General features: G+C 29.4%; 1 protein-coding gene across 2 annotated transcripts in view; it reads right to left on the bottom strand.

Moving 5' to 3' along the window:
- Window positions 1-11,835: 11,835 nt before the first annotated feature.
- Rh50 (Rhesus blood group-associated glycoprotein Rh50) overlaps window positions 11,836-25,891 on the bottom strand; it is a 223,932-nt gene continuing 209,876 nt past the window's right edge. For both annotated transcript variants that reach the window (XM_075376958.1, XM_075376957.1), the window contains exons 9-10: window positions 22,645-22,826; window positions 11,836-12,211 (exon numbers count right to left, since the gene is read on the bottom strand). In XM_075376958.1, coding sequence (XP_075233073.1) covers window positions 12,063-12,211; window positions 22,645-22,826 — 331 coding nt within the window. In that variant the 3' untranslated portion in view covers window positions 11,836-12,062. The remainder of the gene's footprint in view (window positions 12,212-22,644; window positions 22,827-25,891) is intronic.

Below are 25,891 nucleotides of genomic sequence, written 5' to 3'. Positions count from 1 at the left end.
AAACCTTTTTGAAGCCTAAATGGTCATGAACAATGTGACCAACAACTCTTGAAACAGGAAAATAAGGGCCAGGTCGGAAATTATTGACGATCTTTTTTTATTTAATTATCAACGCATTTGAACAAGTCCTCCGTGATTATCGAGGGCTTCCCCGAATGTTCATTATGCACATTAATTTTGTTATTTCTAAACTTTTCACACCATTTTTGGATGTTTCTTTCATTCATTACATTATCACCTTACACAGCAACCAACTGCCTATGAATTACAGCTGGTTTAACGTTTTAAAAAATGTATGATTTCACATATTTCACAGTCTGCGACAACATTGATTTTCCTATTCATTTTATAACGTAATAACTCACATGTAATCAAAGAGATACTACAACATGACAACTTACAGACAACAATGCAGTGTACATCATAGCGTTGCCACGAACGACACAGGTTCGACATCTTAAGGAGAAATTTCCCAGTGGTATTTACTTTAGAGATACCCCAAGTAAAATATTTTTATAAAAATACAAGAGTAAAAAAGTAAATCATTGTAAAATATAAGTAAAACAACATGTAGACAAGTAAATTGAGGTTATATCAATTTAATATTTCTCTTCCTCCAATTTAGTGTTTTGCTGAAACACTCCATATAGAAGTAGGAGTTCCCTTCACATTTATCACAAAATGTGAAGCCACTTGCTTTGCCTTAATTTTGGTGTAAGAAATGGTCCTTTTCATGAGCAAAAATGTTACAGCAACCACTGCAAAATCTCCTTTGTAGTCGTCTATTCTGAAGCCTTATCTTAAATTTTACAAGTTTGTGTTGGGATGGACCACTTCTGCACCTTGAGGTTGAGACAAAGTAGGCTTACCTACTTCAAATCCAGTTAATGACTCGATCAGAGCTTCTCTGAATTCAGCAATTTCAATTTTTTTACCAGTTTTCTCCTTAAAAATAGCCAAGGCATTTACCACAGATATACTCAAAAGAAGTTCAAAAGCAACTTTGTGAAACCATCTATCTGATGGTTCGTCTTAAAGGAATAAAATAGCTCCCTATTTGATTTGATACTTCAGCTCCTTTTTTTTAGGCGATTGTATGCTAAAATTGCCTTTGGTTTAATAACTTGTTCTCTCTTTCTATTTAATTTTCCACTGGGAGCCATATCAAGACTGTTTTATTATAAACTGCACTATTTTTTTTTCTCTCCATGCAGCTACTACAATACCATCTTTATTTTCTTTACCAGTTATATTTCCTTTCTTCAACTTTGGTTTCAGTATGTCCTGTGGCACTATTTTTCTTAATGTTCCTTTGGTATGTTTTTCTTTGTAAAAGTTTTTCTGCACATGGAACATTTGTATAGAAGTTGTCAGATACTATTGTTCTGCCTTCATCCAGATAAGATTGAAAACAACTTTGTGTGATAATCTTTTTTTTTTTGGTGCTGATTCAAATATTTTACCTTCATAAATTTGAAATATATAAATATATCCTGATTCATCTCATAATTTGAACATCTTGATGCCGTATTTTGAAGTTTTACTTTGATATACTGTTTTATTGATAGGTGTCCTTGAAATTGTATCATAGATTCATCCACTACAACCCATTCACATGGATGTTTAGTACTGTTAAACTTGTCTCCTATAACCTTACATAAATGTCTAACTTTATGTAATTTGTGTCTGGTGGAGCATCCTCATTATCGGCAAAATGGATAAATCTAGATATATCTTGAAATCTATTCCTTGGCATTAGCAGCAGAACAAACCCATTGTTATACATTTTCTTTTGGTCCCTTATTTTAGGATACTGTACCATACCCATATACATTGCAATGCCTAAAAAGCATTTCATTTCTACTGTAGAAAATGGTAACCATCCATTTTTCTTACGACTACCCTCATGGTTGTTTCACAGACCAATAAATCCATGACTTCATCATCAAGGAGCAAGCTGTATGCCATTACAGGCATAAGATTTTCTTCTTCATCATCATCATCATCAAATGAATAAACTGAAAAATTTTCAGTATATTGAAAGTTTTGTTTGTTATTACCTGTGCAAGCGTTCCACTCCTCAGTCACCTTAGGTTGGCATTGATTTCCCCTACCTCCATGACCACTTCTGCCCCCTGCCTCTGCGACTTCCTATACTTCTACCTGGAAGACATACTGGTTGAGTTGTAGGATCTGTAGGCTCCAAAAATGCATCGCTGTCATCAGTTAAAGAATCACTGGAATCTTTTTCCTCAACTGGAATGTAGTCTGAATCACCGATTGATTGTTTTCAGTGCTTATAACCTCAGTTGTCTTATTGTTGCAGATTACCTAAATCAAACAAATTAAATAGATTATGGTAGGGAATATCAGGGAAATTATTTCATATAATAATAAGCTACATTAATTTTAATTTATGAAAAATAAACAATAAAAAATAGATAAAATCTGCATCTTAGTATATAATATATTAGAACATATCATTAAGAAAATCTTACCTAAAACATTCTCTTGAAGAAGAAGCAACTGGTTGAGAAGAATTATGATCTGTAACCTCCAAAGATTCAACACCAAATTCATCATTTTAATTATTGAAATCTTGTTCTTCTAATGATTTATTGTAATTATTACTCGATTGTTCACTACTGCTTGTAGCACCATGTTGACTTGAAGAATATGTGTGATCATCAATATCCATACACACTGCTTCATTATGATTATTTTTCAAGAATTCTCGTTGATTATCATCATCTGATTCCTGATTAACAGGTTGACTGCCATATAAAATCTGATGACTTTTTTTTATCGCTGCGAGACCTAATTATAGGTCTCATATTGTCACAGGCTGACTGCCATACCTAAAACAGGGTTAATCATTGGCACTGCTAAATTTTTTTAATTTTTTTATTCTTTTGTTTTTGGATAAAATAAGCAAATTATACATAAAAATTATATAAAAATAACGCAATACTTCAAAATAAATGAAAAAATAATTGAGACACAAATTTAGGTCTCATGGCAAATTAGAAAAATAAGACTGAATATAAAACTGTCCTGTGTATCATTGTAACAAGTTTAGTTAGATAAAATGATAAAAATGTAACTAAGAATGTATCTCCTTACCTTGTTTGGGTCTGATAGGTGATTTTTGACACTAATTTTAATTAGTGTCAAATTTACTGTTTACAAACAATGCATTCATTTACACTTAAACGTATGTTTTTCAAAAAAACACTCCATACACATATGAAAACCACAACTTACACACATAGTATTAACTTTTTTTGAGTTTTTTTGACCGAGATTTCTTCCAAGAGTGATAAATTTGTTTTTATAACATGGCTTGCATCTTACATTTTTTGTTTTTGTAAGCACATGAGACTGACTAACTGTTTCAATGATTGCAGGCACAAACAATGCTTTTACAAGTTACTCTTTAAATGTAGTGATGTTCATTTTACTACCTGTCACTGTATTATAAATACTTACAGCATTTACCACTGAAGTTGTCAGAAGCAAATCAAAAATCACTTTTCTGTACCATTTAATGGACCTCCTTAAAGGATTGGAGTAAGATCCCAATTGAACAGACAAATCTATGTATGATTTTCCCCGGTTATAATCCACTACTGGTGCAGGTTTCAAAACTTCAGTTTTGCGATTAGTCACTACCAATTTGTTTGTATGTTTTATAGTAACCATTAAAATGTCTCCTGTCTTTCCACTTAAGTACAACTACACCATTATTGTTTTTACTAGCAACACGTTCTCCTCGATGAAGTTTCTTATTGATTACTTCAGGTGGATTAAATTTCCTATTTCTTCGAAGTGTGCCAACCAGATGTGTTCCATTGTCTAATAATTTCTCAGCAAGCTGAACACTGGAATAAAAATTGTCTGTAAATAATGTTCGACCACAGTTCAGGTATGGTTCTGCTAACTCCATGACAATATTTTCTGACATAAGCCCTTCTTTTACTCCTCTCTCTTTACCACAGTATACTTTATATGACAGAGTATAAAAGTCTTTCACGCATAATTTAAATATTTTGATACCGTACTTGTCTTTTACCCTTAATGTACTGACGGAAAAAAAATTCTTCCTAAAAAAGGAACAATACTTTCATCTATTCACATATCTTGTTCAGGCTCCACAACCATTTTAAAATTACAACAACTTCATCTATAATTCCTTGTATTTTGTGTAGCCTGTCATCACGTGCTGCATTTTCATTATTTGAGCAATGAAAGAAGCTCAGCAGTAATTCGAAGCGGTTTCTGCTCATTTGTTTACAAATTGCTGAAATATATAAATCATCTGTCCGCCAATAATGAGCTATAGTAGCCATTGGATTCAATCTCATGTAAAGCACTATACCTAAAAATTGTTTCATTTCTACAACATCAGTTTCTTTCCACTTTCTTATTCTTGCATTAGGTGAAATGAACTCGCGGGACTGGATCTGCTGAGCAGCATATCTATTAGTTTCGGTTACTAATTTTAATAAGATATTATCAGTCACAAATAATTTCCAAAAGTCAAAGGGTGATGCATTAGACATGGTTTCAATAATATCCATATTAATGCCTAAATTTAGGTTATCTGGATTAAAAGGTATTTGAACAAGCATATTTTCTTCTCCTACAGGCACCCATGAACACTTACCATCCACTTTTAGTGATGTAGTAGGTACATCACTGATAGTAGGCACATCAACTCCAATGTTTACATCAACCGGTTGGAAAATATCTTTATTAACCACATCACTCACTACGGGTAAATCTAATATGATCTCACTACCAATACCTAAATCTAATTTTGAATTACCAATATAAACATTTTGAAACTCTGATCTTCATCAACAGCCTCTTCATTGTCAGTTTCCTCTTCATCATCAGAACTTACTTCTAAATCATCTTCCAATGTGAAATCTGGATCATACTGATTATCATCAAATAAACTTTCTTCATCACTAAAAGGTGATGTAGGCATTTCTAGCAACTCGGCAATATGATTGGCTTCCATTTTCTTATTTTTATATAAAAAAATACTACAAAAAAGATCTTTTTTCAAACCAAAACAGAACCACATAACCTCAACAATTCAAAACTAGGGAATACACAATGACTTGATTTCTTCGTCGCAAAGAGATACAAAATCGAATACCACAAACTTGCTAGTACTGTAAAATATGTATGTTTAAAAAATCTTATAAGAGCAACATAATAAAATATTGTAATTCATTAAATATTTATGGTACATAAATGCTACACATACCATAATCTCTGAAGTTTTTTCTTTTAAAAAATATTATTTTCTGAGAAAACAATGTGGCCTAGATTTAGGTCTCATTACATTAAGAAATGAATACAGTGAGACCTGATTATAGGTCTAGTGAGACCTGATTATAGGTCTCATGGCCTCAGGACACAACAACGTGAGACCTAATTTTAGGTCTCACGTTGGTCTCACGTAGTTTTTGATTTTTACATACGGCAGCCATAACTATTTATGTGAGACCTAAATTTAGGTCTCATGGCAGTCACCCTGTTATGATACAGGGAACTAGGAATCTCTAAAAAAGTTGCAATATAAAATTAGTTGGCACTACTCCAACAGGTAAGTTGTGTTCCTGCCTTTTTGGTAAAACAGCTGGTATTAAAACAATTGATTTACATTGCTAAACAGCTGATAAACAAGAATATAATCTGAGGAACATGTGTATCACCTGTGATGCTCATGGGCACCTGAGAATAAATCATCTGCCCATGGGTATCACCAGTGATACAATTTAAAAAAAAATGTAAACTAACCTACTAATATCATCCATAAATATGGTTATAATCCAAATCATCCATAACCTACTATCATCCATAAACAATACACTGACAGATGTAAAAAAAAACACATTCACTAGGAATAGTTTTGGGCTCTTTTACACATATGAAGAGTTTGTGGGTGCAAGAGATTGTTACTTGGTTATCACCAGTAATGCCATGATAATGAACATATTAAATTAAAATAATTGATAAAGAAATAGATTTTTAATCAGTTATCATAATAAATTTTATTCTGTTTAATCTATTATTAAATTTGTTTATTTTTTACATATTTAAAGTTTTTCAAAAAACATTGTATACCAATTCTCTTCCATTGACATTTATAGATAACTTCCCTTGGTTTTTCAGTTGTAGCTCCTTCCTGTAAACATATCAATGGGTTTCTTTCTCGTTTGATCGGTATACATACTATAGTTATAAGAATTAAATCTTCTGTAAATTTTGTTGTTTCAATCTGCATTATAGTCTAATAATAGCTTGAAGTTGTTTTTGGATTTACAACAGATATATCAAAACATTTATCACCTTCTAAACGTCTTCGATAAATTAAGTAACAAATATAGATTTTTAATCAGTTGTCCTAAATTTTATTCTGTTTAATCTATTATTAAATTTGTTTATTTTCTACATATTTAAAGTTTATCAAAAAACATTATATACCAGTTCTCTTCCATTCACATTTATAGATAACTTCCCTTGGTTTTTCAGTAGTAGCTCCTTTCTGTAAACATATCAGTGGGTTTCTTTCTCGTTTGATTGGTGTACATACTATAGTTATAGGCGTTATATCTTCTGTAAATTTTGTTGTTGTTTCAATCTGCATTACAGTCGAATAATAACTTAAAGTTGTTCTTGGATTTACAACAGATATATCGAAACATTTATCACCTTCTAAACTTCTTCGATAAATTAAAGCAACAAATCTTTCAAGCACGTCATCGTCTATGTTATCAGCATTTTTAATAATATAGGTAAATCTTCCCAGTTTACATGTTAATTTATTATCATCTTTTATGCATTCTGGTTGAATATATGTTGGATTGGTTTCACTGTTAATTAATTCTCGTTCATTATTTATTTCGTTTGCTGTGTAGTATAGATCTGTTTTTGAATAAAGTGATCTGTTGTCGATAGTGTACAAATTTTTTAATAATGTTTCTATCGTGACTTCCTTTTTATTATATGGGGTTGTATTTAATTGATTTTCAAAGTAACTACCATCTTTTTTTGTTATAAGTTTATTAGCAATCATTGCTTCATTTTTGTGTAAAGTTACTTTATCTTGAATTTTATCGACCAATTTACTTCCAATAAAATGTGGTGGTGCTTTATCTAAATGTAATAAATTTTTTAATGATTTATACATTTTTATATCATTTTTATTATTTGAATTTCTATTTCTTTCATCTTCAATTAATGTATTTTGAGGTAATTTATCAATTTTATTTTTATTCATTGATAAATTAATATCTTTTTGTTTGATATTCTGGTCTTGTTCACATTCTTGTAAAGTAAAAGGTAATTTTCTAAGACCTTTATGTTCAAATACATTAATATTATTGTTGTTATTATTATTATTATTATTATTATTATTATTATCATTATTATCACTGCTATTGCCATCATTATTTCCTTCTATAGTATTTTGTGCTGGTAATCCTGATTTTGGTAATTCCATAAAATTATTATTTTTATTATTATTACCATCAGTAAGAGCTTTAATACTATTAAGTAAAGTTTTTAACAAAACTTCATTTTCTGTTAAATTTGACAAGAATGAAGATGGGCCAACAAATTTAATTCCATTTATCATAAGTGAATTATCGTTTTCTGGTAATATGATGACCGATTTTGATGACAATGGTATTATTGGTTTCTCTTCTGGTGTCTGTTGTGTTAAATTAATTTTATCAGTATTTTCATTACTCATTAACTCATTATTTAAAATAAAATTATTATTTACATTATTATCATCGCTGGTGTATGATACAGGTTGTTTAAATAAATTCAAAGATGATAAATTTCTATTGAATTCATGTGGTTGCATTTTCTTATTAGTATTATTATTATTATTTAAATAATTTAAGTCATTATTATAATTTTCATTGTGTCCTTTGTTGCTTTCTTCCAATATTGGCTGTACTTTATCTCCACCAGTTGATTCGAGTTCAGCAAGTATTTTTTTCACCGAATCAATCATACCCACTAATGTTTCATTTGCTAAGTTTTTATTTTTATATGAAGAGGAGCTGCTTCTTGAAGATGGTTGATCATAATTTGTTAAAACAGTTCCTTTAACTAAAACATAATAATCATAGGATTAAATGTGCAATATAGTTTTTATGTGTGTGTGTGTGTGTGTGTGTGTGTGTGTGTGTGTGTGTGTGTGTGTGTGTGTGTTTGTGTATATATCACATGTAGAAAAATAGTATATATATATATATATAAATATATATACTATTTTTCTACATATTCACCAGCCACTGCCATAAATTTTTGATATCAACGGTAAGCTGATATCAAAATTCAGCTTTATTATTCTGTTACTAAAGAATTCTTCTCCCTGATTAAACCAGTTAATTACTCTGTTTTGCAATTCCACATCATCCTAAAACTTCTACAAAGCAAGCCATTATTTTAAATGGAGAAAAATCACTCTGTGCAAGACGTGGTTGTTTGAAGATTTCCCAATAAAATCGTTGCAATTGTTCAGTGGTTTTGTTTGCTATGTGAAGTTGTGCATTATTGTGGAGAAACAAAATCCCATCAGTTAGCTTCCCATGCCTTTTGTTTTGAATTGAACGTCTAAGTTTTGTAAGCATTTCACAGTGTGTATCGGCATTAACAAACGTTCTTACACATTTAAGAAATTCAATCAGCAGTATCCCTTCAGCGTCCCAAAAAACCTTAGCTATAAGTTTTTTACTGAACTTTCTCGCTTAAACTTTTTGGAAATGATGAATGCTGCCATTGCATTGATTGCTGCTTTGTCTTTAAACTCATTATTATGTGACCCATAAATCATCACCTGTATTTTCATACCGTTTCAAGAATGTTTGAGCTACAGCAAGACATTTTTCTTTATAGTTCTGTCAATATTTTTGGTACCCATCTGGAACACAACTTTCTGTAACCCAATTTTTCAGTTAAAATGTTAAATTACTGATCATGAAACAAAAGGAAATTCAATTAATAATTGAGAAACAGTTAGCCTTCTGTTTTCACAGATTTTTTCATTCACATTTTTTCACTCAGTTCATCTGTATTGACAGAAAATGGGTGGCAGCCACTGTGTTCTTTGTTGTGAACATTTGTTCTTCCTCCACGAAACAAACGAGACCATTGGTGAACTTTACTTTTGCACATAACAAGGGTCCAAAAACATCGACAATCTCCCCATGAATATCAGCAGCAGATTTGTTTTTCATCAATAGATAAATTATTGATTGCACTTCACAGCTCGTGCAATTATTTATTGTAGCACTCATTTCAGCCAGGCTATAAACAGCAACTAATGTGAATAATGTTAACCTATTGTTGCAAACAGATGATCAACTGTATCACTATACAAATGATCACTATATCAAACTATAATGATCATTTGTGTAGTGATATATAAAACTTCATAGAACTGTTGTTCTATGAAGATTGACTTTATAATATATGCATGCTGCTGGGCGTCCCACGATGGGTAGCGCAGAATGAAATGATCTTGAGTGATCGATGCATTAAAATTAGAGAGATTGCAAGTGAAGTTTTAACATCAGTTATGGTAGTGTGTTTGCGATTATTCATGATCAGCTTGGTTACTGTAAGATGTTTGCATGATGGATAGCACATCTGTTGATCGATAACCCCAAACACAACATTTTGCGTCTGCTCTTTCTTTTCTTCAACGTTATTCCAGGACTGGTCGACATTTCTTGAAACAAATCATCACAGGGGATGATAGCTGGGTACTTCATTACACTCCTGAGACTTAACGAGCATCACATGAATGAATACAAAATTTGCTGCAGCCAAAAAAGCGCAAACATCCCCACATGTTCAAAAGGTCACGCGACAGTCTTTTTTGATTCTGAGGGAATTCTACAGTGAATTTAGCCCTGAGGAACATCAATCAATGCTGAACCTTACTGTGAGACTTTAAAAAAATTGCATAAAGCCATTAAAGATCAAAGACCCGGAAGATTGAGTGATGGGGTTGTTTTTCTTCACGACAACACTACTCATTCAGCTCATGTGACAAAGGAGTTACTGGAAAAATTCAAGTAGGAAATGTGGTTTCATCTACCTTACACCCTGCAATTACCACCTGTTTGGTCCTTTCGACTGCGATGGGAGGGGAGCATTTTGCTAATGATGATGAACTAAAGGAAGCAGTTCTTATATTTTTGAAGGAAATTGGATGAAATTTTTATTAGATTAGAAGTGAGAAACTTGTCACAAGGTACGAAAAGTGTTTAGAAAAGCTTGGTGATTATGTCGAAAAATAGATAAAAAAATGTAGTTTTTTTTTCAATAAAAAAAATTGCTTTATAAATTTGTTTGTTTCATAGAGGGGTGTAACTTACTTTCTGTCCCTCGTACACATATTCTAAATTATACTAATGTAAACTGCCTAGTACAGAATAATGAGATAAGATATTTCATATTTTAATTTTATTGTAGTACTTTAGTAGCGGAATCTCGCATCCTTAGTCATGGTTGAATCTGTTTTAAAAAATTGCGCATTCAAATAAAAATATTAAAATGAACTATATATTTTGTCATCAAAATTAAACTATGCATACAGTGTAATCTTCGTTGCAGTACTGTAATATAATTACATAAGTACTGTACATAATAATAGTAATAATAAGTACATAAAATAATGAAATCTGCATGTAGTAGAAACATGGTGTAATAGTCATTAATCAGAAGTTCATAGTTATGCAATGAAGCTTTTTGTTACTAATGAGATTAAATTAAATATTCGTAAGCACTAGCTTACTTCAGATGTGTTTTACAACACCAGTTTGTTTCATATATTAAGAATCTACTTCAATCTCTGTCACTTAAATGTTTTTGACAAAGACTAAAGTGTATACTGACTTTTGACACAACACATTGACCTTGCATTATAAAAGCTTATGTAAAATAACATTTTGGTTGTTTTTACATTTATTACATTGGTTCTATAGATCCTTGGCAAAGGTTATTATTTATTATGATTTTTATATTGGTGAAATACTTTTCTACAATAAATAAATAAACAGATCACATCTTACCAAATTCTGTAAAGAAATAAAATATTTCAAAAATAATGAGTACTCTCATTACCAACATTTAAACTTATTTAGCTAGCATGTATAATATGTATAATATGAATCTATAAAAAAATATATTAATTTAAATTTTTAAAAAGTTGGTTAATCTATTTATTAAACACATCCATGTATGTATGTTTTGTTGTTTTTTTTTTAGTAGTTATGGAAATAATTTTTCAACTGTTTCATTGTTGTAGGTAAAATAATTATTTTACCTACAACAATGAAACAGTTTTTACTTTTTTTTTTGGGGGGGGGGAGGGATTCTAAGATTTACTGACTGTAAATGCAATTAATAGACATTCAAATCTAATCGTTTGAACCTGGGAGTCATGAAACAAACTGATTGTTATTAATTTACCTTATTTCTTATTAAACAAAAGCATTTTCTGATATTTTTTCTGCAATTATAGAATTATATAAATTTAATATCATCCTCTAGTGATTCAATATTGAGTGTAGGGCGATTCAGAGATTAAACTTACATTCAAACTTAAACTTATCCTCAACTAAATCTTTAACCTTTTAAACCTTAGTAGTCCACAACAAAATAAAAAATAATTGTGACATAATATTTAACTGAAAAAAATTAGGTATAAAAAAGGGTTTATGAGTGATAATGACTATGTTAACTCTGGAATATGAGGCAAGTATACAACACATTACAATTAAAGAGTAGTTGAAATAATTTATAAAACAATACATTTACATTTATTTTGTCAAATTTGTGTGATAATGAACAGTCATTTTTCAGCTGTATTTAGTTATTATTTAACAAACTATTATAGTTTAAAAAGTACATTTATTGTAGTTGTATTTAAAAAATAAAAAAAGCTAAAAAATTATAAAAAAAAGTCTTAACTGTATTATACATTATTTTATGTTAAAATATAATTTAATTGTATTTTATTATCAACATTTCTCTTCTTCAATCTTTGCTTCATGATTTTCAATTTTTATTTTATGTAAGCTTTCTGTTTCTGGTACTTCCCAATGAATCTCGTCTTGAAAAGCTCCTCCTTCTGGTATTGAATTTACAAATCGAGATTTCAGGATTATGCCTGTTTAAAAAAAAGAAACAAATAACTGTACTTAATAAATATTAAAGAAATGGAATAAAGTAGTGAAACAAATAAACTCAATTGTTTTGAATTACATGTAGAAGACGTAATTAAGGAATGAAAGAAACATTTGAGAGTAGAGCAAATGTAAAAGTCAGAAATGCCAAGAAGCTGTAATATGATTACAATTTTCAGAGTGTATTTATGTATTTAACCCCACTTTGGGTTAAACGGAACTGAAATGGTAGCATTAAGCAGCATCGATTTATAGTTTGAAATAGTATTCCTATTAATTAAAATAAAAGATTAATTAAAATTTTCCATTTGCCTCCACAGCTTATCCTGAAGATCCCAAATTTAAAAATTCTGATTAGACTTTGCTTTTTTCATATACAGAGTGATTCAAAGAAACGGGAAATTTAAAAAATTAAATAACGTTAATGAAAATTTTTTTTATAAAATGAATTTTATTTCATGTAATTGTACAAATGTTGCCATTTTAGGATACATACATTTTAGTTTATTTTTTAAAGATGTCATCTTGCAGGTGACCTCTTCTACGTAAACACTCACGAAGTCTCTTCGTTAAATTGTTCATGGTTTGACGCAACATCTCAACTGGAATTTCAGCAATTGCTTCTCGGATCATTGCCTTCAGTTCTTCCGTTGTAGCAGGTCTACTGTGGAACACTTTGCTTTTAAGATGACCCCACAAAAAGTAATCGCAAGCTGAGAGATCAGGCGATCTGGGAGGCCATCTAATGTCACCATTTCGTGAAATGACACATTGTCCAAACAATCGGCGTACTGCTGCCATCGATATTCATGCAGTATGTGATGTTGCTCCGTCTTGTTGAAACCAGGCTGTGTTAAGAATTGGTGGAAATCTCTTTTGTTGTTCCACAACAAAGGTTTCAAGCATGGCTACGTAATGAGCCGATGTCACTGTAATCGCAAGACCGTTGTCATCCTCAAAAAAATAAGGGCCTATAACACCGTAAGATGACATAGCACACCACACGGTCACTTTCTGGCTGGACGCTGGTGTAGCTGCGTAGGATTTTCTTGTGCCCAGTAACTGAAATTTTGCTTGTTAACAAATCCACTGAGGTGGAAATGCGCTTCGTCTGACATCCACAGTTTGTGAACAAACTCTTCGTTATCATTTATCTTCTGAAGCATTACATTACAGAACTGTGCTCGCACAACTGTATCATTTGGTTTCAGTTCCTGGACGATCTGCAACTTGTATGGATGGAATTGCAAGTCCTTCACTAACATTCTTCGAACACTTGAACTATGCAATTGTAAAGATGCTGAGAGACGATGGATTGACCGATGTGGACTTCGTGTGACAGCATCTTGTAAAGCTTGAACATTCTGTGGTGTACGGTTGGTTCGCTCACGGCCTGGAGGTTTCTTTTTCATTGCTGAACCAGTTTCCTCAAAATTACATATCTATGTTTTAATTGCATGTGTTTATGGAACACGGTCGTGCCTCCCAGATTAAAATGACTAACCCACTGGGTTGGTCTAGTGGTTAATGCGTCTTCCCAAATCAGCTGATTTGGAAGTCAAGAGTTACAGCGTTCAAGTCCTAGTAAATCCAGTTATTTTTACACGGATTTGAATACTAGATCGTGGATACGATACGTATTCTTTGGTGGTTGGGTTTCAATTAACCACACATCTCAGGAATGGTCGAACTGAGAATGTACAAGACTACACTTCATTTACACTCATACATATCATCCTCATTCATCCTCTGAAGAATTATCTAAACGGTAGTTACCGGAGGCTAAACAGGAAAAAGAAAGGAAAAGATCAAAATGACTGCGAAATTCTCTACGCGCTCCCTCCACACTGTCATTGTTTTTGTAAAACGCTTTGATAGCAAATGCATGTTGCGCACCACTCCAAGGATCCATGACAACTGAATGGCAGGTTAGGTTAGAGAGGCTGGCGCCACTTATCAAGTGGTACCAATCGCCCACAGCTACCAACACAACTTTCAAAATTTCCCGTTTCTTTGAATCACCCTGTAGTAAAAATTTTTATTCCATATTCCTATGTATACAAGCTGTGAGGTTATATTATGAATTAATCATACAAAAAAATTTTTCTTTAACTTTACATCCTTTAAAATTCCTTTCTGATAGTGCATGCATATATAAACTAAACTTTTTTTTAACCCTAAAAGAAATCAGACACAAACTTCATTCTTCTCCATTAATAATAAATGTATTAATTCAGCTAATTTTCAAAATAATCCTGTAAAACACTTTTCTAAGCAGTTATGCTTTTCAATAAACAAACAGTTTTTTTTATTGAATTCAATATATTATGTGTGTGAACACGTCTTGTCTTGGATTTTGAATTTGGATTAAACATTATTAGAGAATTACAAAAATCATGAATGGCTGTGATCAGCCATCAGGTTCACCTCAAAATAGCAACCAAGATTAAAATGTTATAATAATCATTACACAATAACAGCGCGTAAGCTATCAACTTGGTTCAAATGCACTAATGTAAGGTTTACTAAAATATAAAAATATTTTTGTAAATCAAGTTTAAAAACTCAAAATGATGGAAAAACACATTTTTTAATAGTTAAAAAAAAATATGTCATACAACTGCCAAAACACAACATAAATAAATTATTCTAATGTAGCTTATGTAGGAACCCAATAGAGATTTATTAAAACCCTTAACAAACTCATTTTCACCACTGACATTTTTTTATAAAATTTGCAGATTCTGAAAAAATTGTAACAGATACTGAAAAGGGGAACCGTCATATGAGACTATAATTTACGATTAACAGAAATTGAGTATGATTTGATTGGCCATCAAATAATGGTCATGTAATGTAAGGGGACTTTAAAGCATAAAAATAATCCCTTAAAGACTTAAAACTATATATATTTTGTTATGCAATACACTATATTTATAATGAAGTTTATATATATTTAACTTTCGTATTATTATTATTATTATTTTTCATGTGATACTGTGCAACATATGAAGGCTTTGTAAAGCTGTTCTGTTGCACAAAAAACAAAATAAATAAATAAATAAATTATTATTGTATATCAATTATCAATCATTATTATTTATATTAATTTATACTATATCTAAATTAATAGATTTATATATATTGAAATTATTTTAAGAATAATATTTATTACAGGACAGTTTTTAAGTATTAAACATAAAACATTTATTAAAATTTAATTATAGAAACTTCCTCAGTTATGATGATCATCATAAAATTTATTTATAGAAGAAAATTTATGAAAAAAAACAAAAACAGATAGGAACATACTTTGTTAGAAATGGATTAATAATAATTGAGAGAACAGTAATAATATGAGAATAATAATATTTGTTGAAAGTATTATTAGACTTTTCATTGATAATTGGTTTATAATTACACTGATACTAGTTTTTTCATAATTCTTTGGTTCTCAACATACTTGAGAATATATATTTTTAGGAGCTTCTTTCTTATTTTTAATTTTATCTAGAAAAAATGTACCTTCTTTTTTGGTTGAAACTTTCCTTGCTTGCACCATTTTGTACTAAACATCAAAATTACTTTGTATATTTATTTATGATTTGTAATCTTAATATTTTTCCTTTTTTCTGGTTTATTATCTTCAATTTAAGTACTTAATTTTGTTATTTTTATTTATAAATTTTGAATGTAATTCAACTGCTGTGATCATTGGCCACTCACTAATAAATGTGAACTGGATTCTGTAAAACTAATATTGCTAACTTTGGTACTATAAGAAATATTTTATTAGTAATTTCCTCAGTTTTTGTAATTTTATTTTAACATTAAGGATGCTACTTTCTTAAACTTTTCAAACAGGGGACAGATCAAAAGAAATGCAACAAGAGGATTTATGGTGTTTATTAAAAATAAATTGGAACTAAATAGGTTAAGTATTTTTTATGAGTCAAGGTTAGGTTAGGAATATTTTGATCCCTCCTCACACAGTTAAACTTGTCTTTCTAGCGCACTTCATTAAGTTTAATTTTTTCAGTTCAGATTTTTCTTAATAGTGAATCTATATCTCCTTAACTAATTTTTAATTGTATTTTTATTTATGTATTGTTAATCTCCTTTATGAAAATTGAACCATAAATAAAATTGCATAGAAGATTTTAGGAAGATCGTTAAAGGAAGAATGAATCACTGAAGAAGATTGTTGGATGGATTGAAAGTGGTATGTTTGTTTATTAAGTGCACTTCAGTTTGTTATAAAAAAAATCTGAAAAAGATTTGCATAATTTTCCCAGCTATTAATGATAGAAACTGAAAGAGATAGGGTGAAAAAATATATATATATTTTTTTTTATTGGTGGGGAATAAATTTTAAAAAACAATTTTGTAAAAATATTCATAAGGTTAAGCTTAACAAATTTGATAAGTAAAGTTTTTTTCTAAATGTAATGCAATAAAGGCTAAGATAAGACAAAATTTAAAAAAAATTGTAAAATTTTACAACTTCACAATTGTTTAATTTTAAAATTGAAAATTATAGAGAGATATGTTTACCATCTCAGTCATTGATATAAATTCTTAGGACCACATCTTAATGTGAACATTATAAAATGTCAACTTACAAAAATTGAACCGTTAATTCAAATCACACATTTCTTTCGGTTTTTTTAACATGTAGCTAAGTATTTTGTTGTAAAATTTGGTTTGGTGTGTCTTTACACGTTAAAATTTGAAATTGTCATCACCAATTATGATGGAGATGAACATAAAAAATTCCTTCTACCTTTTATTCTGCTTATCTCTAATTTTTTTTTAATAAGGATATATACAATAAATACCCCATTCTTCTGACCTCCATGGCAAAGTGGTAACATTTCAGCCTTTTATGTGGAAGGTCCCAAATTCGAATCCTGGTCAGGAATGGCATTTTTCATATGGTATAAAATTTCAGTTCTATTTTCACACATGCTTTAAGCTTGTAAATTATACATTAAATACCTCACCCCCCCCACTAAAAAATATGTATTATTACATAAAACTATTAATTTTTAATAAAAAGACCTAACAAAATTTACTTTAAATATTGCTATTTAGTTTTATAGTTTCGTAAGTGTTTTTAATTAGAGAATTTTTTTATTTAGTATGTAGTCAGTCAATAGATTTGAAATATATCTGTTTATTTATCATAATATTGTGTGCATGTGTGTATTTTATAATGTTCAAATATGGTTAGATGAGATTGTTAATGTTGTAAGATTTGTGATTTGCATCTATGAGATTGTTAACAATTATTGATTGACTATTTACTTATTATTGATAAGGTGGTTTTATGTGTTCTTTATGCCTTTTTTGAAGCTGAACTTTGTCATATACAGAACTTAGTATAGTCAGAATAGTTTTGTTTATTCTAGGGCATTGTTTTAGTTTTGCATTTATTGTAATTGTTTTGTATTGTGTCATGAAAGCAAGTTGAATATTATTTTTACAATTGAATAGCTTTTTACATTTATGAATTACTTTTTTTTTGTTTTTATGTGGCTTATCAGTGAAAATTAATTGCCTTATTTGATTTCAACATGATCAATTTAGATAATTATCTCAACTAAGCAGTATGGTTTAAAAAGATTTTCCTCGTTGAATTATGTCTGCTATTTGTTAGTGATGTGTTCAAACATGTGTTGTATGCAACTACTTGGAAGATGTATAAAAAGTAGATTTAAATTAATAAAACATGTAAAAATATTTCTTTTATATATCTGATAGTGAATCATGTAAATGTATTTCTTTAACTAAGTAATATTATATTTATACTTTTATTCTTTGTCCTAAAGATCAGCTTTGTGTGTAGGATTCTTGTTATTGTAGTGATGTATAAGGGATTAATTTATAAGTTGGTAGTACAGAAGCTGAAGCAACTAACATTACGTATGACTAGACATTGGTGAACAAACACTTTCTTGGTCAAGTAGACCAGTCTGCTTGAGTAAACACTTAATTGTTCATGTGCCTTGTATCCATCCATGTATGTTTATTAGTGTGTGGCTTGTACATAATTGTGTGTGTGTGTGTATAAAACTTACAATAACAACTTGTAGAGAAAATAATTAATTGTTTATCATGCACTTTTATACAATGACTAAATGTACTATGAGTTTACTACAAAATCAATACACAATAATTACTTTGATATTTAAATAAAAACTATTTCATTAAGATGAGGAAAAATTAACGCATTCTATCAAAAAAATTAACTATGAAAGATCACTTTATAAAGGGTCTTGTTATAAATCAAAAACAAAAAATTACCATTATATAACATTTTTATCATTTACCTATCCTAGATTAAAAAAAAATATTTTTTACAGATTGTACAGTTGATACAGGAAATTAGATGAATAAATATTTTGTTGCAATTTTGGCTCTGGCAGCTAGTAAATTACTGCAGTGTATTGTAAGTTTTCAATCCAAAAACTAGACTGTTTAATTTGACAATGAATTAAATTTTTTTGTAAATAATATACATATATTTTTACTCTTTACTGCATAAATGTTATAGTCCAGGCAGTATGTGTTTTAAAATTGGCATATTTGGTCTTTTTCTACATGATTGCTAATTTTTGCTTTAATGCCTCCAGAATATAGGAACCTAGGAAGAATTTTTCAAACATATTTGTAATTTTAACAAACAAAATTATTGTTTTTTTGTTGTTTTTAATCGATGTCTTGTAAGCTTAAAAGTTCAAATATCATACTGGGAAACGTGATTTATTGCTAGGTCTGTTAATTTCTCTGATAATTTATTGCTATATCAGTTATATCTCTGGAAATAATTAACGAATTGAAACTTTTTTTTTAAAGAAGCATCTTTCCAAGTACTTTTAAGCTGTGCTTTTTAAAATTAATTTAGATAAAAATTTGTGAAGATATTAATTAAATTTGTTAAAAGCAAAAAAAATTGCAAATATGTTTGAAAAATTCCCTAGGCTCTCCTAATTAACAGATTAAAACTTTTCAAAATGCATTTGAAAGTTGGGTGCTCTTTTATAGGTGATTAGATTTTGAAGGCTCTACACAATTTGGAAAAATCATGTTTTCTTTTTTAAATCATTATTTCTTTTTTAATTATTATGAAAAACTGTCAGACAGATTTTGTTGAAAATTTTGTGTGTTGGTTTATCATATCAAAAAGTTTTTTGAGGCAAAATCTGAAGGTACTATGTATAAGTACTCAAAAAAAATTCCCAAAAATTTTGTTTTTTTTTTCATTTTTTGATAGTTATTGCTATTTTTGCATCAATAATAACATTTTTTTTATTTGCGACTAATAATATGTGTGAAATTTAATAACAAAACTTTTTTCTCTCTTGATCTTTTCTCTAAAATGAACAGCTATAGATTATCTAAAGATAAAAGAGAAAAAATAGATAATTTTGCAATTTTTTTACATTTTGTTTAATAAAGATTTAAGCACACCTTTTTCAACTGGTGCATAACAAAATAATCATTTCTGATGATATTTTGGAGGCATTAAAGCAAAAATTAGCAATCATAGAAAAAGTCCAACCCAAAAACATACCGCCTGGATTATTAATGTATAGTGCATAAATGATTCAGTGATAGTAAGTTTTAAAAAAAAATTAAATCTATTACCTGTTAATGTATAAAATGATTTTTCATACTAGTAAACTGTTTTATAATAAATTCTAACTACAAGTGGTGTTTTCATGCTGTGATATTAAAGTAATGATCTGCTTTAAAGTGGATTGATTTTTAATACTACTTAAAGTGTATATAAATCTTAAAATGAAGATATGTGCCATCACATGTATAGCTACACAAAAACACCATAACATTTTACTGTGAATTTAAAAAAAAAAGATTATTGTTTAATTACACTAGTGAATTGTCATTATTAGTAGATTGTGGCATAATTTGAGGGTGAATTTTAAAAATACTTTTTGATTTACTAAAATACGTAGTTAAATCTTCATTGGATTTGATTTCTGGCATTTTCCATAAATAATAGTCTTCAAAATATTTCATTTCTAATGTTTTATAATTTGATAGTGCTTGCATAGTTATACCTTAAAAAAAATGAATTGATCTTTAATTAGATATAAAAAAAAAGATTAATATTATTTAATAAAAATAGAAATAGACCTTATCTGAATTTAATGAAACTATAAAATTGACTGTTTTTGTCCATGACTGTTGGCAATGAGAAAATATTTTTGTTTTGTTAGATTATTAATTCACCAGGTAAGCTCAAGCTTGCTAATAATTATGCTATGCAACAGAAGGCAGCATTATTAATTTTGATTATGAATTTCTTTAGGTTCTAAACCATACTTCAATGAACAAACATGTATTATTTTTCATTCTATTGGTTCCTTACAAATGAGCATATGTGGGTGAGATTTTGTTTTGTAAAATTTCTAACACAGTTCCCCTTATTTAAATTTTGTGAGATTCTTAGATTAAAATGAAAAAGTCTGTCATTTTTCAATCAAAATGTTTTTTGTAAAGATAAACTGAATAGGATGTAATGTTTTTAGGGGTTTTCTGTGTCTATCCCTTGAAGATTTTATGTCAAAACAAGTGAATTTCCCAGAAGTTAATATGTGTTCCAGAGTAATTAATGTGAATTTTGTACTGCTTAATTTAATTAATACTTACATTAATTAACATTTTCTTACTGTGTTCTAATTAACAACACATCCTGATGTGGGTGATAAATCACATGTATACTCATATGAATGAGGGTTAAAGTTGCCTAAATAAACAAAACTGCATAAAATATCTGGCGACTTACTTTAGTGTACTGCAGAGTTCTTTTTCAGAACTGTATGATACAGTAGCGTGCAAAATAAATCTGATACAGATGTTATTTAATAAAAAATAACTTTATTTTACACAGTTTGGCATCAATTCAACAAGTGTACTATAAATTCTGTTTTATTTCTTCATGAAACCATACTGATATTATTGCTTTAATGAGGCCAAGTTTTGTGGTACAGTTCATTTTTGAAAGTGTTTTTTTTTATTATTCAAAGATTTTCAATTGGCATTAAGTCTGAGGAGCTGTCTGTCCACAGGAGCACTTTTTTTTGTTCTTCAAAAAAAGTTTCCATTTTTTGGCAGTGTGGCATGGCACCAATTTTTATTGGAACACTGTATTGCCTTGTGGAAATTTTTTTTGAATTTGTGTCACAATTCTTTACTTTAGAATCTTGATTTATTTATCATTTTTCAACATACCTTCTACTAAAAGTAACAAACTCATTTTGGGGTTGTCTTCAAATGTGAAACAACCTCAAAACCTTTTTATTGAAATGTTTAACTAATAATTGGATGCGATCTGATACTTTTCCTAATGTATGGCCCCTTTGTCCCTGAACATAGATATGTGTGTGACACATCGAAAAACATAATATTTTTCCAGTCTTCTTAGGTCCAGTTAACATGTGATTTGGCTTAAAGAACCTTTTTTTTGCACATTACTTGTGTTAAAAGTTACTTTTTAGCTGGCTGACAAGCTTTCTGGCCAGCAGCAAGAATTTGGCATCTAACAGTTGTCAGGTGTAAATTTGTACCACTGGCTCCTAATTTTTTATTTAAGTCCATAGCAGATAATTTTGGATCAAGTAGACTTTTTCTTATTAATAATTGATCCTGTGTTGGAGTAGTTTTTCTTGTATGGCCACATTTGCCTTTATTTTGAGGTGAAAAGGAACCAGTTTCATTAAATTATTTTAAAATAGCATCTACTGTCTCTAGTACAGTAGATAGTCTCTAGTTACAGTAGTAACACCATGCTGAGAAGTTACTTGCTGTGTCATAATGGCATACTCTGAAAGAGAAACAATTTTCGAACACTTTCTTGGAGTTATGTCCATTATTATATATTCAAGATACACAGAACAAAAAATACAAAAATATGATTTTGTAATAAAAAATGAAATAAATTTTCACAAAACACTATTTATAACATTAAAATTGCTAAATAACCTAAGAACAGTAACCTCGCATTACGCAAACAACTTAAAGAATGGGTGTGGTCAAGTAGTGTAGCTGCAATATAGAAATAAATAAAAAAATTCCTAAGTTCGGATAATTTGCATATTATTGTAAATGATTGTATTTGTGTTTAAAAATTATTATTTTTCCAGGTGTTATTAATCTGTTACTCATTCAATTTAACTATTAACATCTAGAATGTTAGGGTATAATTGATATAAACGTTTTTGAAAGTTTTCAAGTTTCATAAGATTTAATAAATCACATTAAAAAGTGGCAGCCCTTTTTATTAGAAAGCTGTCATCACAGGTCACTCAACTGTTTCTTTAAAAATGAATACTATTTTAATATTGTTATTTTTATCTGCAGTTGTAATTAAATATTATTTTTTAAAACTTACCTGTAATTATGCCGCCTATGATAGCAATACTAAAGGTAATAACAAGTTGTAACAATTGAAAAGTAGCTTGTTCAAAACCTGATCTACCATCCCCTGGTTTTACTTCAGTCATTTTACCTTGAATTATTCCCAATTCAATAGAATCTTTAATTGGTGCTCTTGCAGGGAACTGCAGGTACAGACTGCAAAAATAAAAGAAAGAATAAACTAACAGATTATATTTCGTAGACATCAGATAACGTTAGTTCTCCCATTTATTAGTATTTCTATGCACAGTAGGAAACTGTTGTTTGGAATTAATTTAAGAAATAAAGCTCTGTGATGCAATTTAAATAATCTGAATAACACATGTGAATAATAATAAAGTGAAAATTAATTATTACACAAAATTGTTGGTTTCAATTAAGTGTCTGTAGTAATTGATTGTAGAAGATATGGTATTCATTCTGTCTGTAGCAAGGATCCTATTTGTTTTAACTGATAGTTAAACAGGACCTCACTATATTCAATCAATAAATTAATGATAATTTTAACTTTTTTTTAAATTTGATTTTAACAATCTTCTCCATTTTCGTGTTCCTACTGATTTTGTTAATTTGCTATTCTTTATTTCAACATGAGAAATAACTTTGAATATGTTTTTAAAAATGTTATACATGTTTTATTTCTCTTTGCCAAATGAGCAGTATAATTAGTTACATTTTAATAATGAGAAGGTGTCAAAATATACATAACGGTGCTGTGTGTTTGTAGAAGTTTTATTCTGTCATTTTGTTGAACTCTGACTTCTTGGTAAAAAAAATATAAAGTAAATTATAAAAATAATATAATATATAGATTTAAATTATTAACTTAAATATGATACTAATAAGTCTTGTTAATGTATGTACAATTAAGTCATTCATACTTTTAGAATTTTTTAATAATTCATTCAACTGATTTGTTCCAGTTTATTAATAAAGCAGTACTTAGCAATCCTTTCTGATATGTACTACGCTTTTAACTTTAACATCCTAATCTTTCTTTTTATATAAAGAAATATTATACTCGTTTACTTTTTTCAAAATGTTTAGCCTCTACATTTTATTAATACATTTAAACCAACCAGCTTGGATTAAATAAAGATGTAAGAACACTAAACACAACATAGTTTCAGAAGTTTTCTAGTCAACAAAAAATAATTAACCAAATTGTTCATTGTTATTATTTACTATTATTAAAATGGCAGATAATTGAATAATTTCATTATTTACCGTCAAGTTAAAAAAATGTTAACTTAATATGTTTATGTTTTATAATAATTTTATGCTGATGATAAGAAAACTTTTTGAAAGTGCTGTGGTAAGTCTTATTATTTTTTATTATAATGTATCTGGCATTTAATATTTTTAATAGGTAATTAGCTGCAGGGCACGCCTCCGTAGCTAGGGCCTAAGAACGGGTTGCCCTGGCGGGCGGCATTTCGGAATAGGATTATTAGGTGTTCAAAATTGATTACCTCTTGTGTAAAAATATTTTTTTTTGAATGATGAAAATTAATATAACGAAAGTTAAATTAGAAATTTAACTCTAGAAATTGATACTAACGAATTTGTATTTTCTGCTAGTTATCGGTACTTTCCGGTGCCTACTTTTTTGTTATAGTTCATTATTTTATGAAGAAAAACAATCGCATAAATAAATAAAAAATATGTAAAACAATTTTTTAAAACACCACTCTTAAATAATTAAACGCACTAAAAGGTAAAAAATAATTTTAGGACGATGTCTCAGAATGGGTTTGACAACAAGCTTTGATGGGGATATGTAAGATAAAGTCATAGCTTCAAATTAAAAATTAATGTTTTTGCCAATTTTTTCTTACGTGTGTTTGCACCCCATTCTTTTTTCTTTAAGTGTGTTTTGAACCCCATCACGCATAAGAAAAAATTGGCAAAAACAACAAATTTTTAATTTGAAGTTATGATTTCAACGTAATCTTACATATCACCATCAAAGCTTGTTAAATCCATTCTGAGATACCGTCCTAAAATTATTTTTTACATTTTAGTACGTTTAATAGAGTGGTTTTTATAAAGTTTTTATATATTTTTTTTTAATTTTCTACTTTTTAGTCTTCATAAGTTTATACTTTACAGCTGCGCTAGCGCAAAGGTGTGGGCGTATTCAACGAAAGATCGGATCGGTACGTTTTACGCTGGTTGAGTGCAATCAAAATATAGGGCCAAACCATATAATTTCCGGTCACCAAGATCCGGTCGATCAAGAGTGTACCCGATGAGGTAAACAGTTAGCGCTCGACCTGCTTATACATACGCCATTTGAATCGTGAAAATCGGACGAGCGGTTGCCGAGATATTACGGGACACCCTATCGCATCCTTTCCCCAATTTTCAAACGGCGGGGGATTTGAAAATATTATCATCCCACTGGAAGCATCTAAGGGATTTCGAAAAAGTTTTTCTGAGCGCTAGGACCGACCGTTTTCGAAATATTTGCGATTTTCGTCCCGAGAATTCGGATCCGGTTAAAAAGTACTAAACTTCGATGTATGTATATACGGTATATCGATATATAATAATATAGCAAGTATACCTAATCACCACCGAGATATGTACTAACGAATCGGGATTTTCCGCTAGTGATCTGTACATTCTGGTGATAAGCTAAGGGGGACGCACACACACACAGACAAAGGCGGACATACAAGGCAGACATACAAAGGCGGTTTAGAAGGGTATATATTTTATTTCGAATGTAGTTATATACAATTTTTGATAAATTAATATATTTATATAATTTATTCAAATAAAGAACACACTGTTTTTTTGCTTTTTTAAATTTCACAAATATTTTCACAGTGCGCACTGCTTCATCAGGTGAACAAATATAAAATTATAATATATTCAATTGTTAATAATTTTAGAAGAAGTACTTTCCAGTCATTGAGCAAAATACAAACCAATCAATATAAGGCTACTGCTATTTCTATCTGGTGGTATGATTACGAATAAAATTAGCTATTTAAATGGATTTCATTATTTTCCTGATCGATTAATTATTATCAAAATTTATTTATTCATTTATAATATTTTCTTTATTGTATATATCTTTTCAAGAGTTTGGTTATAGATTTTGTTTACTTCTAGTATTGATTTATCTTCTAATTTTGGAAATGTGTTCTTATTTTTGTACATGAGATTAGCATAATTAGACTTTTGTTTTTCACATTTATACGAGGTCTGTT

This window comes from Lycorma delicatula, chromosome 10 (assembly GCF_047948215.1).
Source record: "Lycorma delicatula isolate Av1 chromosome 10, ASM4794821v1, whole genome shotgun sequence".
Taxonomy (NCBI): domain Eukaryota; kingdom Metazoa; phylum Arthropoda; class Insecta; order Hemiptera; family Fulgoridae; genus Lycorma; species Lycorma delicatula.
Note: the sequence above shows the minus strand (reverse complement) of the source record. Positions and strands in the feature narration are given on the sequence as shown.